This window comes from Leuciscus leuciscus (assembly GCF_965113295.1).
Source record: "Leuciscus leuciscus genome assembly, chromosome: 14".
Lineage (NCBI taxonomy): Eukaryota > Metazoa > Chordata > Actinopteri > Cypriniformes > Leuciscidae > Leuciscus > Leuciscus leuciscus.
The window spans coordinates 23824577-23839649 of NC_138738.1; the positions used below are offsets into that span (position 1 = coordinate 23824577).

A 15073-nucleotide genomic window follows, 5' to 3' on the forward strand; every position below is an offset into this window, starting at 1 on the left:
AAGTCTTCATATATATATATATATATATACTGTAGCCTATATATATATATATATATATATATATATATATATATATATATATATATATATATAAAATAGAGGCCTATATGATCCGAAGTAAGTTACTCGCTACTTGAGTAGTTTTTTCATTGGATACTTTTTTACTCTTACTCAAGTAACTATTAAGATTATTACTTTTACTTTAACTTTTACTTTGAGTAAATATTTCTATAAGTACTTGTACTTTTACTTGAGTACAGTTTTTGGGTACTCTACCCACCTCTGATTGTTAAAAGTACTAAATTGAAAGAAGACCATATTGTTGTGTTTCGGTGATTAAACCAAATGTTCTCATTACATATTACAATAATCTTGTGTTTGAAACAATGATTATGTGGACTAAAAAGTGTAAAACTGTAATGAAAACATGGGATCAGGTTTTGAAACAATGACTAGCTGTGTTACAAGTGTGATCAGTTTAGATTTTTGTACTAAGAGTTTTGAAAATGTAAACCCTTACTTGTGAAAATAGTACCAAAGCGAATAAATAAATAAAAACGGTAAATACTATGGTAATGCCGTAAATGAGTCCTGCCTGTCGCGATATTACCTTCTCTGCCTTCCCTTATAAAATAACCATTCATATTATAGTAAAAACTACATATCGTTCCCAACAAAAGTATTGTTTAGTGTAAAACATGTTGAGCATTAGCATACAGGCTGTCGATTACTTAAATGATAAGGTGCTGCCTCACAAAAGTGGTTTATTCAGTTATTTTATTTTATTTTATTTCACCTTTATTTAACCAGGTTAATCGATTGAGAACAAGTTCTCATTTGCAACCGCGACCTGGCCAAGATAAGGCGAAAGGTGCAAGGCAACATAAAATGACACATAGTGTACAAACATTCAAATATGCAGTCACATATATAAAAATATTCAGATTAAATTAGAAGGTACCGGACATTAAGTGCAAAAATTTAAAATTTGAAAGATACATTTTTAAAAATATAAAATGGCAGTACAAGCGGAATAACATAAGGATAGATAGATAGATAGCATGAAGCAACATAACTAATATGGTAATGTGCAAATTGTTTCAAAGACAGCTATTCATTTGGATATGTGCAAGATGCGTTAAAGCTTTGTTGAAAGTGCTAGGGCAATTAAAGGGCATAGAATGTCAACATGTGTAGCGGTCCGTCAGTCATTTTGAAAGAGATGCTTTAAAAGTAGTGATAGGAATGGTGGATTCGAGTTTAAGAGATGTTTGTAAATTATTCCAATCATTTGCAGCAGCGTCCAGGGACTCAGCAGTGGCGGTCGGGGACAGTGCCTTTGGACTGGCAGACCGGGGTGGTGGTCCCTCTTTTTAAGAAGGGGGACCGGAGGGTGTGCTCCAACTATAGGGGGATCACACTTCTCACCCTCCCCGGGAAAGTCTATTCCAGGGTACTGGAGAGGAGAATCCGGCCGATAGTAGAACCTCGGATTCAGGAGGAACAGTGTGGTTTTCGTCCCGGTCGTGGAACACTGGACCAGCTCTATACCCTCTACAGGGTGCTGGAGGGTTCATGGGAGTTTGTCCAACCAATCCACATGTGCTTTGTGGATTTGGAGAAGGCATTCGACTGTGTCCCTCATGGCATCTTGTGGAGGGTGCTCTGGGAGTATGGGGTTCGGGGCCCTTTGCTAAGGGCTACCCGGTCCCTGTACGACCGGAGCAGGAGCTTGGTTCGCATTGCCGGCAGTAAGTCAGACTTGTTCCCGGTGCATGTTGGACTCCGGCAGGGCTGCCCTTTGTCGCCGGTTCTGTTCATAACTTTTATGGACAGAATTTCTAGGGGGTCAGGTTTGGGGACCACACAATTTCATCTCTGCTCTTTGCGGATGATGTTGTCGTGTTGGCCCCATCAGACCAGGACCTTCAGCATGCACTGGGACGGTTTGCAGCCGAGTGTGAAGCGGCTGGGATGAGAATCAGCACCTCCAAATCCGAGGCCATGGTTCTCAGTCGGAAAAGGGTGGTTTGCCCGCTTCAGGTTGGTGGAGAGTTCCTGCCTCAAGTGGAGGAGTTCAAGTATCTTGGGGTCTTGTTCACGAGTGAGGGAAGGATGGAACGGGAGATTGACAGACGGATCGGTGCAGCTTCTGCAGTAATGCGGTCGCTGTACCGGTCTGTCATGGTGAAGAAGGAGCTGAGCCGCAAGGCGAAGCTCTCGATTTACCGGTCAATCTACGTTCCTACTCTCACCTATGGTCATGAGCTGTGGGTCATGACCGAAAGGACAAGATCCCGGATACAGGCGGCCGAAATGAGCTTTCTCCGCAGGGTGGCTGGGCGATCCCTTAGAGATAGGGTGAGAAGCTCAGTCACTCGGGAGGAGCTCAGAGTAGAGCCGCTGCTCCTCCACATCGAGAGGGGCCAGCTGAGGTGGCTCGGGCATCTTTTCCGGATGCCTCCTGGACGCCTTCCCGGGAAGGTGTTCCGGGCATGTCCCACCGGGAGGAGACCCCGGGGAAGACCTAGGACACGCTGGAGGGACTATGTCTCCCGGCTGGCCTGGGAACGCCTCGGTGTCCCCCCGGAAGAGCTGGAGGAAGTGTCTAGGGAGAGGGAAGTCTGGGCATCCCTGCTTAGACTGCTGCCCCCGCGACCCGGCCCCGGATAAGCGGAAGAAGATGGATGGATGGCATTTGCAGCAGAAAATTGGAAAGAGGCGGCCAAATGAGGTATGGGCTTTTGTAGCGACTAGGGATATGTATCTACTTGAGCGTAGGTTGAGTCAAAGTCCTTTTAGGCAAGTCGTGCCACTCGGCCGCCATCTTGGCAACGCCTCCGGGCAGCTATTTCGGACTAACAAGACCAGGCTCCTATCTAAATGAATGAGAGAGTCAGAACTGCACTTTCACTGGTCACCGGGACATAAAAACTACATGTATAGAAATAGCAGTAAAGTTTGATGACTTTGCCCCAAAATAAGGTTTAAAACGCCTTTTTCCCCACAGGTTATACTTTTACTACGCATGCGCAAGGGTTCACGACACCAGCTTCATTTATGTCTCTATCCAGAATGCCAGTGTTGTGCAATATTCAATGTCAATATTGTTCACCATTATTTAAATATAAGCAGGTTTGCACTTTATCAGTAATAACAATGTATTGTATAGATCAGTTGTTTTAACTATTCATTAAAATGAATCGGTTCAAAGGAGTCATTAGTTCGCGAATTGGACGTGTCATACGGTTGTGTGATTATCCCAGCAGTTAGGACATGGACATCCCACAAGGTTAGTGTCAACACAGAAAACATTACATCACTGGATACGTTTTTTCGTTTATTTAGAGAGTAATTTTATGTCAGCTGAATGTGCGGAACGCATTTCAGAGAAGATAAGGCAACGTATTTTAGCACAATTCACACCCAGCGGTAATTCAGGGGGGAAAAAATTCAGAATGCTCCACATGAAACTTTGGTCTTTCGACCTTTTACCATCATGTCGTTTTATTTTGACTAATATGCGTGCGGGAGACAGAGCTTAATTTGGAGACGGTGAAGTCTTGTTTACACTTTCGCCTGGCTCCGGAGAGAGAGAGAGAGAGAGAGAGAGAGAGAGTGAGAGTGAGAGTGAGAGTGCGCGCGCGCGACCGGGGAAAAAAACCAAAAAACTGACTGTCGCAAAACCTCAACTGTGCGCATGCGTCAGTGGAACCAGACGATAGGCTTAAATGTTTCCCGGCTTGACTGTTAAAAGCAGATGATTGGCTTTCCAGCGGGAGGGGCGGGACATGTGCATACAACCGCCATCTTTGCCGTTACAGGTTTTCCTTATATAGTTGTATTGAGGATTGAGGAAGTGGCATGTCTCTTATATAAATTGTCTCTGGTTGAGTGTAGGTACTGCTATAGATATTAAAGAGCTTAGGTAAGATGGTGTTTTGCCTAATAAGGACTTATAGATTAAATTATACCAATGATTTAGGCGCCGGGTGTGCAACGAAGGCCATCCCACTAGTGAGTAGAGGACACAGTGGTGAGTGTTGTATGGGGCATTAGACACAAAACAAATGGTACTATGATAAACAACATCCAATTCCTTGAGAAGGGAATTTGAAGCACTTCTATAGACAACATCACTGAAGTCAAGCATTGGGATAATGGTCATTTTCACCAGGGCATGTTTTGCAGGAAAAGTAAATGACGCTATATCAGGTTTAAGCTGAGGCAATAGATATGATCATGACTCTAACCTGTGGCATAAGATTTGGCTGTTCATTCTTCAGTTTCTCCAGGGCCTGCAGCAGAGGTGGTGCTTCTCTGAAGCCCAGGAAACCAGCCACATAGGGGACATTAAGAGTCACCATCTTACAATCCTCATACAGAAGCTATGGGGGGAAAAAAATTATATTGAGTTAGTATTTGGGAAAACAAACTATTAAATATATTTCATATTCATAATGTAATCACATTATAAGTAGTAAAGGTTTTTTTCCCCCAAAACAGTGAGTTTCCTTTAATCTGTTTAGCCTGTTTCACTGAACTGGTTCACTCGAAAATGTTTACAAGTTTTTGTGTGGTATTTTTCATTTACTAAAGATGTTTTAGTGAAAATATACAGTATGTAAGTAAATATGTAAGAAATAAGCTATGAGAGGCCATTGTGAATACAGTGAAGCAGGGGCGGTTCTAGGCCCTTTTTATGGGGGTTTCAGCCCGCATATCAGTCGTCTCAGCCCCCCCTAAAACTATAATCACATATCTAATGATCAGGCCAGTGGTGCTTCCTCAAGAAAGTTTATCATTTTTACACCAGAAGCACGCCTCTCAGACAGCACACAAGTACCGAGTTATCATTTGCGTCTTCTTAAGCAAATACACACAAAAATATAGCTGAAAAATAAAGGAATCGAAATGACACAATATTCCACATAATTTTTCTAAAGTCATCCCATGCAGGACTGAAACCCACTATCTCTGGATCAGATGCCTGTCACTTATCTCGTTGCGCCACTGGGAAGAGGTGCATTCACCAAGATGCCAATGTTCCATAATTCAAATGAGAATCAACTCAAAATGAATAATTTTTATATGCGCCACATGTATTTTAATCTTATTTATTGAGTTCCTTCTCAGATAGATGCCATGTCTGGAACTGAAGCATCTTTGGACCACTTCTGGCCACAGTACCTATTGCGGTCTGGGAATGTGCCACACAAGATTCGAACCCACGACCTGAATGGTTCGGGGCTCATGGCACGTGGTTTAGCAGCTTGCGCCACTTAGTTGACGCTGACTTACCAAACTGCCGAGGAGAGGCTTCAATGTAAGAATTAACACACACATCTTAATGCTAATGTAGCTTATGGTTAACCTGATAGCTGAAGAGCCACGATGCATTCATTAAAGTGTAGCATTTCATATCATGATATTATATTGTAATTAATGGCAATGTTCTTGTTTTATTATATTATAGCGCCACCAAGTGGTGCAGTTCCACCGCTTTTTTTATGTGTTCTCAGCGTGAGCCCATACATGTGTGTGTCAAATTTGGTGAAAATATCTCATTTTGTTTTAGAGTTATAGACATTTATATGTATGAGAGCATAAAAAATTACCCATGGGCAACTTTGATTGGATGTTTTTGCCACTTACTGTCAAAATGTTGACATTTGGGCATTAAAGGGATACTTCACCTCTGGGAAGATGAATGTGTATTTAAAATAGGTCATTTAAGTAGAAGAAATGTGAAGAAATTTTTGAATTTGGAGCTTTCTAGACTGAGAAAAGCCAGAAAATGTATTTTTGGCTTATGTGGATGAAAGACAACAACTCCCAGTATGCACTTGCTTCGCTGCCCTAGGAGGCCACGCCTACCGGTAAGAGAGCGCAGTTGAAAACAACAAGGCTATTAGGCTAGCCTACGTGATGAGTTTGCCAGGGATTTAGAGATCGCCCAAAATGTCTGGGATTCGGCTTTTGCGTTCTACAGTCGCCATTCATTATGTTTACTGTGGCGAGCAGGACGAGGCTGACGGCCGCGGGAGAACGGCGCGAGGCCGGTGGCGTCATTACTGAGACGCGCCGGGTCTTGCATCTCTCACGGAGGAGCGGGAATTTTCTTAGCAATGGTAAAACGCACATCAACCGATTACTTGTTTAGCGTTCATGTAAACACTACATTCAGACTCACCAATCGGAATGAATTCAGTTAGATTGAAACAAAAGGTGTGCATGTAAACATGAATGGCGACTGCAGAACGCAAAAGCTGAATCCCGTACATTTTGAACGATCTCGCCCGCCGGACAAGTCCGGGAAAAGGAGGATGGTAACCCCTACTTACTCAGCTTTCTCCTACTATTCAGCTTTCTCCACAGAACAAGAGCCTGCTAGCTTAGCTTCCAAAGAAAGACGGCTGATACTGTGTACATTCTGTGAGTGAGATCCCTCTATGGGCGGGCTGAAAACATGCGGAACAACGCCATCTACTGGCTGTAGTCTTTTGCCTCTGGCCAGAAAATCCTCAGATGACGCAAAATGACGATTTTTGCGTCATCGGAGGATTTTTTCCAGACAAAAAATACATAAATCTCTTGTCTCAGGGGGATATGAGGGTGGAAAGCATGGTAATTCGAAAATACTACAGGTTTTCTACTAATACAAAGCTTAATGCTAAATCCTGAAGTATCCCTTTAACGTTTAGCCAACGGCCTATGTTTCCAAACTTCTGACGGTGGTTTCGTCTCAAAAAACGGTTTCGAAGATATTGGCAAATGTTTTTTAAGCGCTAAATCACAACGCTACACAAACAGTAAGGCCAAACCTAGCATGTTTGGTATTGTTGGACTCGGAAAAGATTGAGGAACCTAAGGAGATGATCCCGTGAAAATAAGTCAACTACAGAGTTATAAGCATTTGAAAAATATTTTTTGCCACTAGGTGGCACTGGTTCAAAACTTCTCAGGCTCCTCAGGGCATCGTACTGATGACCCATACTGAGCTTCGTAACGATACGTTAATAAAATACAGCATTTAAGTACAAAATTCAAAATGGCCAATGCCTAAAATGGTTGATATGGGAAAATTGGATATCAGTCGACTCAGCATGACGCCCTGAATCTAACGAGACCCCTTTTATGATTTTTGGACAAATCGTTCAGAAGTTATAAGCAAAAAGCATGCTTGTGATGACGTGTTCCAAGTTTGGTCTGAATGCGATAAAGCGTTGTGGATATACAGCCTTAAAGCCCATGTTGCAGGTTAGAGTACCCAGTAAGCCAATGTATAGAAAAATAATGTAGGAACTAGATTTAAATATAAACATATACTTATAAAAATGCTATTTAGGCTTCTGGAGTCGTTTTTGATAGAAAATTTTACTTCCGCATTTGAAAACCGCCTAACCAGAAGTGACGTAACGGGAGGGAGAGCAGTCAAAGTAAACAATAGGAAAGCAATGGATCGCAATGACAGCTCGGAAGCTGGGGAAATTGTAGCCTAAATGTTTACTCGTATGATATATATATATAATTCATATAATTGATATATATTATGATATCATATAATTATGAGCCTGATATGAAGCCAAGTGAGCAGGACAGGCCAGGATTAGACAGAACAACGGTGAGTTGTGGTGTGAGGAGAACAGGGCGAGAGAACAGCGTTAGCTTATTATAGATATATCCACGTTAGCCGACGATATGTATAACACTATGCTCAGATCACAGTACTGTACAGATTATTATCATCATGTATCAGGCAATAGCAAAGCTAGTATTTAGACCCTTACCTGCATGCGTTGTGTGTGTCAGCCATTAGGAGACAGTTTCCAGAGGAAGAGGGACTTTATAAAGGCTTTGAATTGACCCATTTGGTGACGATGAATAAAAAAAATTATCACAATCACAACTGTCTTACTGTATAAAAACTTTATATTTAGAAACAGCCAACACAAACATTAAAGTCGGTTTGTACAGATTGAAAATGAATTATAGAACATAATATATTATATTTATAATAATAATAATAATAATAATAATAAGTGTCGGCTGCAGACTAATAACAAACACATAAATGCATTACATTACAAGTTTATGTAGGATATGTTAATGAATTAAATTAAGACAAGGCACATTTTGTAAAACAGATGTACAATAAGTGATCTCTGACGGATCCGTGAGCGTCATGTTTCCCGCCGGCGGCCGAACCACATGCTGACTGCGGACCGTCACCGGGCGACCCGATGAAGGAGCCGGGACAGTGTTCACATATCGCCGGGATTATAATCATCCGGTCTATAGTGAACGCTACATACTACCGCATTTTTCAAAGCAGAAGCAGAAGTGAAGTCCCGTCTCTTACCCTACACAAAACGCACACAGGCACGGAAGATCGCACCGTCCTTTTTCTTATTGGGAAACCTGTGGACTCGATGTCCTGACAGGCCATAATTCACAATCATTTACCATGACAATGATTAATTGAAATACAATAAGCACCGAAAACACACTGAATCATGACCGCTCCAACTGAATACCAACCTACTGAGCACTGAGCGAATGCAGGGCCGGCAAACGACTCCCTCTCGTGACGTAATATGACGCGATGGTGAAAAATAAAAACGGTTTTTCACGGTCAAGGAAACTGTTACGTTTTCTATCAAATTTGTGCCCTTATGTCTTGCAAAACAATTTTTAATCCTGCATTTACTTTTCATATGGTATTTTCATACAAGGTTATATTAGTTTTGAAAAAAGAAAAAAACCTGCACATGGGCTTTAAGACTGTTTTTGCAAGCGCTACGTAATATTTGTTTGCGCGGTATTCGAGAACGGTTTGACGAATCAACTTGAATTCCAGAACTTTTCGTCAGCATGGTCTCAAGATGATCTGGTTACATTTTCGTGAAAATCTGAGCAACCGTCTAGGAGGAATTCGAAAAAAGTAGTTTTTTCTGAGAATTCAAAATGGCGGAAAGATTTCCATGACAGAAAATGAAGTCATAGGGTGCATTCGAATCGGCATGAGTCACGTAATCAGAGGAAACAAGATTTTTATTCTAGCCTTTACGGTTCAAAAGTTATTAGCATAAACATGAGTGAAACTTTGGACAGTTGGTGGCGCTAGAGGGATTGAGTTAGAGACTCCAAATTTGCTATGGTGACTGTTCAGACTGTCCTCTATCAGTGCTCAAATTTCAAAACTTTCCCGCAAGCAGTTCTATGGGCTGCCATAGACCTCCAAACGGAAGAAGATGAAGAACACTAAGGATTTCAAGAGGTGCCTATATGCACTTTCAGTGCTTGGCCCCTAATTATCTACGTAAACACAATCTTAAGTGAACATAAACAGTTAAGACAATATCAGATGTGTATCAATATAAGGGGACATCAAATCACAATTTTAACCAGAAAGATTGCAATTTGTTTTCCCCCCTAAATCGTGACTCCCAATCTGACTTTTGACCAGTAATGCTGCCTGAATTAGGTATGGGCACGAGTACTCAAGTCCTTTGGACGTGACAGCGATGATCGATCATGAAAACGATGATTGCCCTGACTTATACACAAAAAATATATTTGTCTGGTTAGAGTTAGACAGCACACCTTTCAGACCGCAGAAATAAAGTGAAACTGTATTTGAAAGGCAGTGATGCCTGGAATCACTTTGATCATGAAATACAGTGAAATACCGCGCAAGATGTGCGGCACATATCTAACATATACATCACATTATAATGAGAACAAAATTGTAATAGAATGTTGTAAATTATTTGTGCTTTAGTTGCCCGTGTATCAGTGTTGTTATTAAGGGAAGAGCAAATCCACAATGATGAGTTAACCCTTTCAAACTAGCACGGTCAAGTTCACGTGCGCATTCGCGTCCTTTTGTGCATATGTAAGTTGTAAATTGTAAAAGGTATATATCTGATTAATCTAATATAGGATGCGTTTGGTTGAGTTTATTTACCCTCTAGCAAATCGCTGCAGGGTGGTGTTTATTCAGTTTCAACTGCTTATTATATTTTTGACCGGGTTATTTGAGACAGTCAAAAACATTGATGCTTTATAATCTAGCAGTATTATTTTTTCTAGTCACATGGTCATATTTTCATAGACATGTTTTAATGTAATATTTTTATTTGTCAACATCAATTTTCGTAACAGTTGTAACGACTGCGAGTATGAACCAAACACAGACTAATCTTCTTCCAGAAGATTAATTCAAACTCTCTGCTTCTCGCGAATGAAGGGGGAAGATTTGTTCAGAACGTCTCATGATCATCATCAATCTTGCCATCGGATCCGGCATCACCGGTCTGACTATTTAGAAGAGCCCCCAGCACTGACGAAATAACTGGTCAATGCTAGCTTTGTTGCCGAATACTGATTGGTTAAGAGAAAGACTGTAACAATAAACGACTCGGGGTAAATGTGAATTAGCTCAAGAATATAGGGAATTTTGGAAATATTAATAATTATGACTCATGGTCATAATTCATAAGTCGCATGTACATTTATTTTATCAATTATCGAGATTACCTTGTTCTGTAACTGTCTAATCACCATTCAATTCGTCCAGCGAATAAATGTAAGATCATTACAGTTAAGAAGGGGGCATCCCTTTTCAAACTCCGAGAAAGTTTTATCTTCTGGCCACGAATATCAAACTTACTGAGTTTCTGAATTAAGAACTACTAAATGTAGTTTATATCGAGCTTGTAGCTTAGATCTTTTAAATTTCATTGACTTTATAAGGTGGGTTTTCAAACACAGAGACAATTAAAAGTATAAATGGGTTTATTAATAAAATGGCACACACTAGAGATTATATAAACTACAAATATAAACGTACATAAAAATGCAAACAAACAAACAAACATTTAACCGAAACACAACATAAAACATAGCGTGATCAGAATGAAATGAAATGAAAGAAAGAAAGATAGACAGAGAGAAGAGATAGAGGGTAACTTAATTCACAGACCTAAGAATTGGACACCTGAAATCAGCGTTTAGAGAGGGTTACGTTACTTGCAAGATTCTGTGTTCTTTCAGTGTGGTGCTGAAAAGGGGGGCGCGCGTGCGCGTGTCAGGCTGGTTTGCGTCTAGCTTCGTCTTCTGGGTCGTTTCGCAAGACGATGTAAAGGCTCACTTGAATTTAACGTTACCGAGAAAGTTCAGATTCATCTCCCGGGCAGGGAGAGGTTTAAAGTCTTTGTTGCAAGGGACGCAGCTACGACTCGAACGTGTTCGTCGATAGAGAAGGCCAGGGCCTCCTTCAGATGTTCCTTGGAGAAGCGCTGCGCCGGGGAGAAGAGGAGGAAGGGTTGAGAGCGTTGAGTTGAGAGAGAGAGGAAACTGAAGGTTTGGACTTTTATCAGTGTCCCATGTGCCGTCCCCTCCTTCGTGTAGGACGAATCAGCTGTCGAGATTTTTCGAGCGAGAAGATTCCTTTGTCCGGTTAGACACGCCCACTCGAATGAGTCATGATTGACTTTAACTTGAGAGGATTTTCTCCAGACATATGAACTTATAAAACAATGCGCATCACTGAATTCTGCTATCGGAATTCAACTCCGTTAGCTGGAGAGGATTACAGAGATATCAAAAATAGAATATAGGCGTTGTAGCAATGCAAAGATACATTATTATGCATTTGTATAGGCATTTGCAGTTCTATTAATGTTACAAATAGGACATGTATGCTTTCCTATGGTTTACACACACCTCTTAACACACAAATTTATATATTTAGTACATTTAAGAGTGACTTTATGGGTAAAAGTCCTTTTCTGTAGGGGGTTTCTGTTTCAAAGTCCAGAGTGTGTTTGTGTGTGGGTTGGTGGTCAACTTTTATGACCTGCCAATGAGATCGGGTTACGAGATGCGATTCTACTGGGAGAACATTCTACAGAAATACATTTCAGAGCCAAACACTCGAAGATCATAACTATATGATCAAAACAACATTAATCACACATGCATACAGGAAGTTCAGATACAACTCTGAGTTACATACATTAAAGGATGTTAAGTTACACAAAGGATGTTTGTGTGTGTGTGTGTGTGTGTGTGTGTGTGTGTGTGTGTGTGTGTGTGTGTGTGTGTATGTGTATCTGGAATGTCACGAGTCTATAAAAGTCACGGGGAGTCCATGCTGAAATGGGGGTTTTAGAGGGGATTCTCCAAAACAGGGTTTCCTTATGTGACTCAAATGTCCCTCGGGGGAGCCACAAAGATGCAATTTTGACCGTTCAAGCAGACTTGGAGGCGCCATGAACAAACTCGTTGTCTAAGGAGACAACGAAGGATGTGTTTGGAGATCAGGATTTACTAATTTGTACAGCATGTGACCGCATGTCATAGTCATTGTCGTTACAAGACAGAGACCAAGGTCCCACACAGAGTCTTCACATTCCAAACTCAAATCAGCAACCCAGAGCCATAAATCACCCACCGGCTCCAGAGAGTCGGCTAACCAAAGACTTTTATTGGTTAACTTTAAGGAAGAACGTTGTCAACGTCTGATAATTTTGCAAGACGGATCTGTTCAGAAATGGTACTGCTCAGGGCCCTACCAAGAGGTCACCTGACCCCTGCGACTAACAGACCCCGTCTTTCTTAAGGATCAAGGTCCCATGAGCAATGAACAAAACAGACCCCATCTGTCTTAAGGACCTCTGAATGACCTCAGGGTGTAAAATCTTTTCAAACCACAGAACTGAGGTTTTACCTATAACTACATAAAATCATTCAAGAACAATTTTCGATGGACTTATAATAAAACATCATGCAACAACATAATCCTACGTTGTTCTACCAATTATATGCATTTTTAATAAGCTTAGATCCCATGTAAGTCATGTAATTGTTATAACTATTAGATGCTTGAATGAAAGTGTGTCGTGCTTCCTATCAGTACGATCGTATGTTCTTAATTCAAAAGATGGCTTGATTGAAATCTGTGTAAAATGTTTCGTATTCTTATAATAGTAATGATGTCTAAACTGTGGCCTCTGTACTCTCTGCTAGAGCTTGCAGACTGAGATCCCAGATAATGCATGATTTACGATGAAACAAATAAAGCCAGTGTCTAATTGGTCCGATCTCTTCAGGAGGTGGGACAAACTTTTGAGTTTAAAATCTTAGACCCGAAACAAAGCTCGTTGCTCTTTCTCTGCGTGCTCTTAGAAAAAGCAACAATGTTGAGAGCAGAACAAAAATGCAGCGGGAGATGAAGATCTAAGACAGACCAGTAACCATGTAGACGCGAAGAGACAACGAACCCAAATTAAGATCAGAAGAACGGGTTCAACAGCTTTATTCAAGCCATCTTACTACTCTCGTCTCAATTTTCTTTCTTTTCTGAGTTTTCCTTTTTCTTTTCCGATTGAAAGTCTCGGTTTTAAGTTAAGTTTTGCTCTCTTTTCTCTGCGTGCTCTTAGAAAAAAGCAACAATGTTGAGAGCAGAACAAAAATGCAGCGGGAGATGAAGATCTAAGACAGAACAGTAACCATGTAGACGCGAAGAGACAACGAACCCAAATTAAGATCAGAAGAACGGGTTCAACAGCTTTATTCAAGCCATCTTACTACTCTCATCTCAATTTTCTTTCTTTTCTGAGTTTTCCTTTTTCTTTTCCGATTGAAAGTCTCGGTTTTAAGTTAAGTTTTGCTGCAAAGTTTCGGTCCACGATTCACGGCTGCAACGCACGCTTTCAACTTCAAAGATGTTTCATTCATCCGCCAACACCACGTGATTGGCCGCCCCAGACATCTATTCAAGCACGAGGACACCAACCAACGGACCTGGGAAACCCCTTTCTCTTAACAAACTTCGAAGGCAAAAGACATCCCCAAAGCAAAAGACAAGCAAGTAACCTCTAGGCTAAAAGCTGAACTGGTGTATTGATATAAATTTAATAACCTGTCTAAGAAACGATAGAAGGGTTAATTAATGATTGATGGTTAGTTCAGGTCATGTCTTATAAGTGCATATAGAATCTTGAGATTTCATCATCTCACTCATCATCTCACTCTTTCCTCACTCTCTTCCTTTCTGCAACTCGTATGAATGTGTGTGTGCGTGTGTTTGTGTTAGATATTAGTTTTATGTGTTAGAATAATCAATAAAGTCTTGTTTGTATTTTAAAGAGAAGTGTTACTTGTGTTATGTGCTTAAGAATTTATTGTCTTGAACTTCGATCTAAGTTACCTATGCGGTTACCCTTGATTTAGGCTATTTCTTTATTTACTGTTAGCTGGGGATTATTCTTTCTTGGCCAGGAAGATATTTTATTTCCTAGAGTTAATAATTGTTTATGCTTTCTGTTCCTTGGATGAACTGATAAAATGATCATACTATTGATTCTGCTACAGTAAATTCTGAAAATAATTAAATAATTAATTATTGATCATAATCCGTTATGAATAATAATTAATTATATTTATACGTGGGCGTATAAACGCTACACAGTTTAAAAATATTTTCATTATCTCTTTGACTACGTCCCTTCCCTCGCACATGCCCTATCCCCCAGTATTTTGAGACCTATCAATGATCGAAATGAGAAATTGACAAAAATGCTCATCCCTAGCCTGAATCATAATCATAATCTATTAATAATGATTTTGAAAAAACTTTACGTATGTGTGTCACAATCACCAGCTCAGTCACCCTCAGGACTACACTTCCCAGAATCCCTCCTGTTCACCACCTGCACCTGAAAACCATCACCCTCATTATCACTCATCGGCACTCCCTATATCAGCAGTCACCGTCTTCACCACAGTTGTCTGGTCTCGCCGTTACTACCCCACACCAGCCTGACCACCTACCTGTTCTACTTACCAGTGATCGCCATCTTCAGTCTTCAGTCTTCATCCTCTGGTTCCTGTGGGACTCCATTCTCCATCTGCTATAGTAAGATCCCCATTATCATCCAGCTAAGTCATCATCAAATTATCAGACTGCTGTGATTAGGAATGGGAAAAAGAAGCCTCATGAAGCACTGAGGCTTCCCCCTGATTGTTTCGGGAATAGATTCAAAGCTTTGAGTGTTGAAAACAG

The 15073-nt window shown here is 40.8% G+C and overlaps 1 protein-coding gene across 11 annotated transcripts in view; it reads right to left on the reverse strand.

Annotated features, from left to right (window-relative positions):
- The window catches only part of LOC309474430 (endonuclease V-like), a 370440-nt gene that overhangs the window by 182884 nt on the left and 172483 nt on the right, over positions 1-15073 (reverse strand). For 10 of the 11 annotated variants that reach the window (XR_014197285.1, XR_014197286.1, XR_014197287.1 and 7 more), the window contains exon 3: positions 4254-4388. The exons of the other annotated variant lie outside the window; for it this stretch is intronic. Coding sequence is in view for 7 of the 10 variants with exons in the window: in XM_082137015.1 (XP_081993141.1) it covers positions 4254-4388 (135 nt within the window). In the remaining 3 variants the exon portion in view is untranslated. The remainder of the gene's footprint in view (positions 1-4253; positions 4389-15073) is intronic. 11 annotated transcript variants of the gene reach the window in all.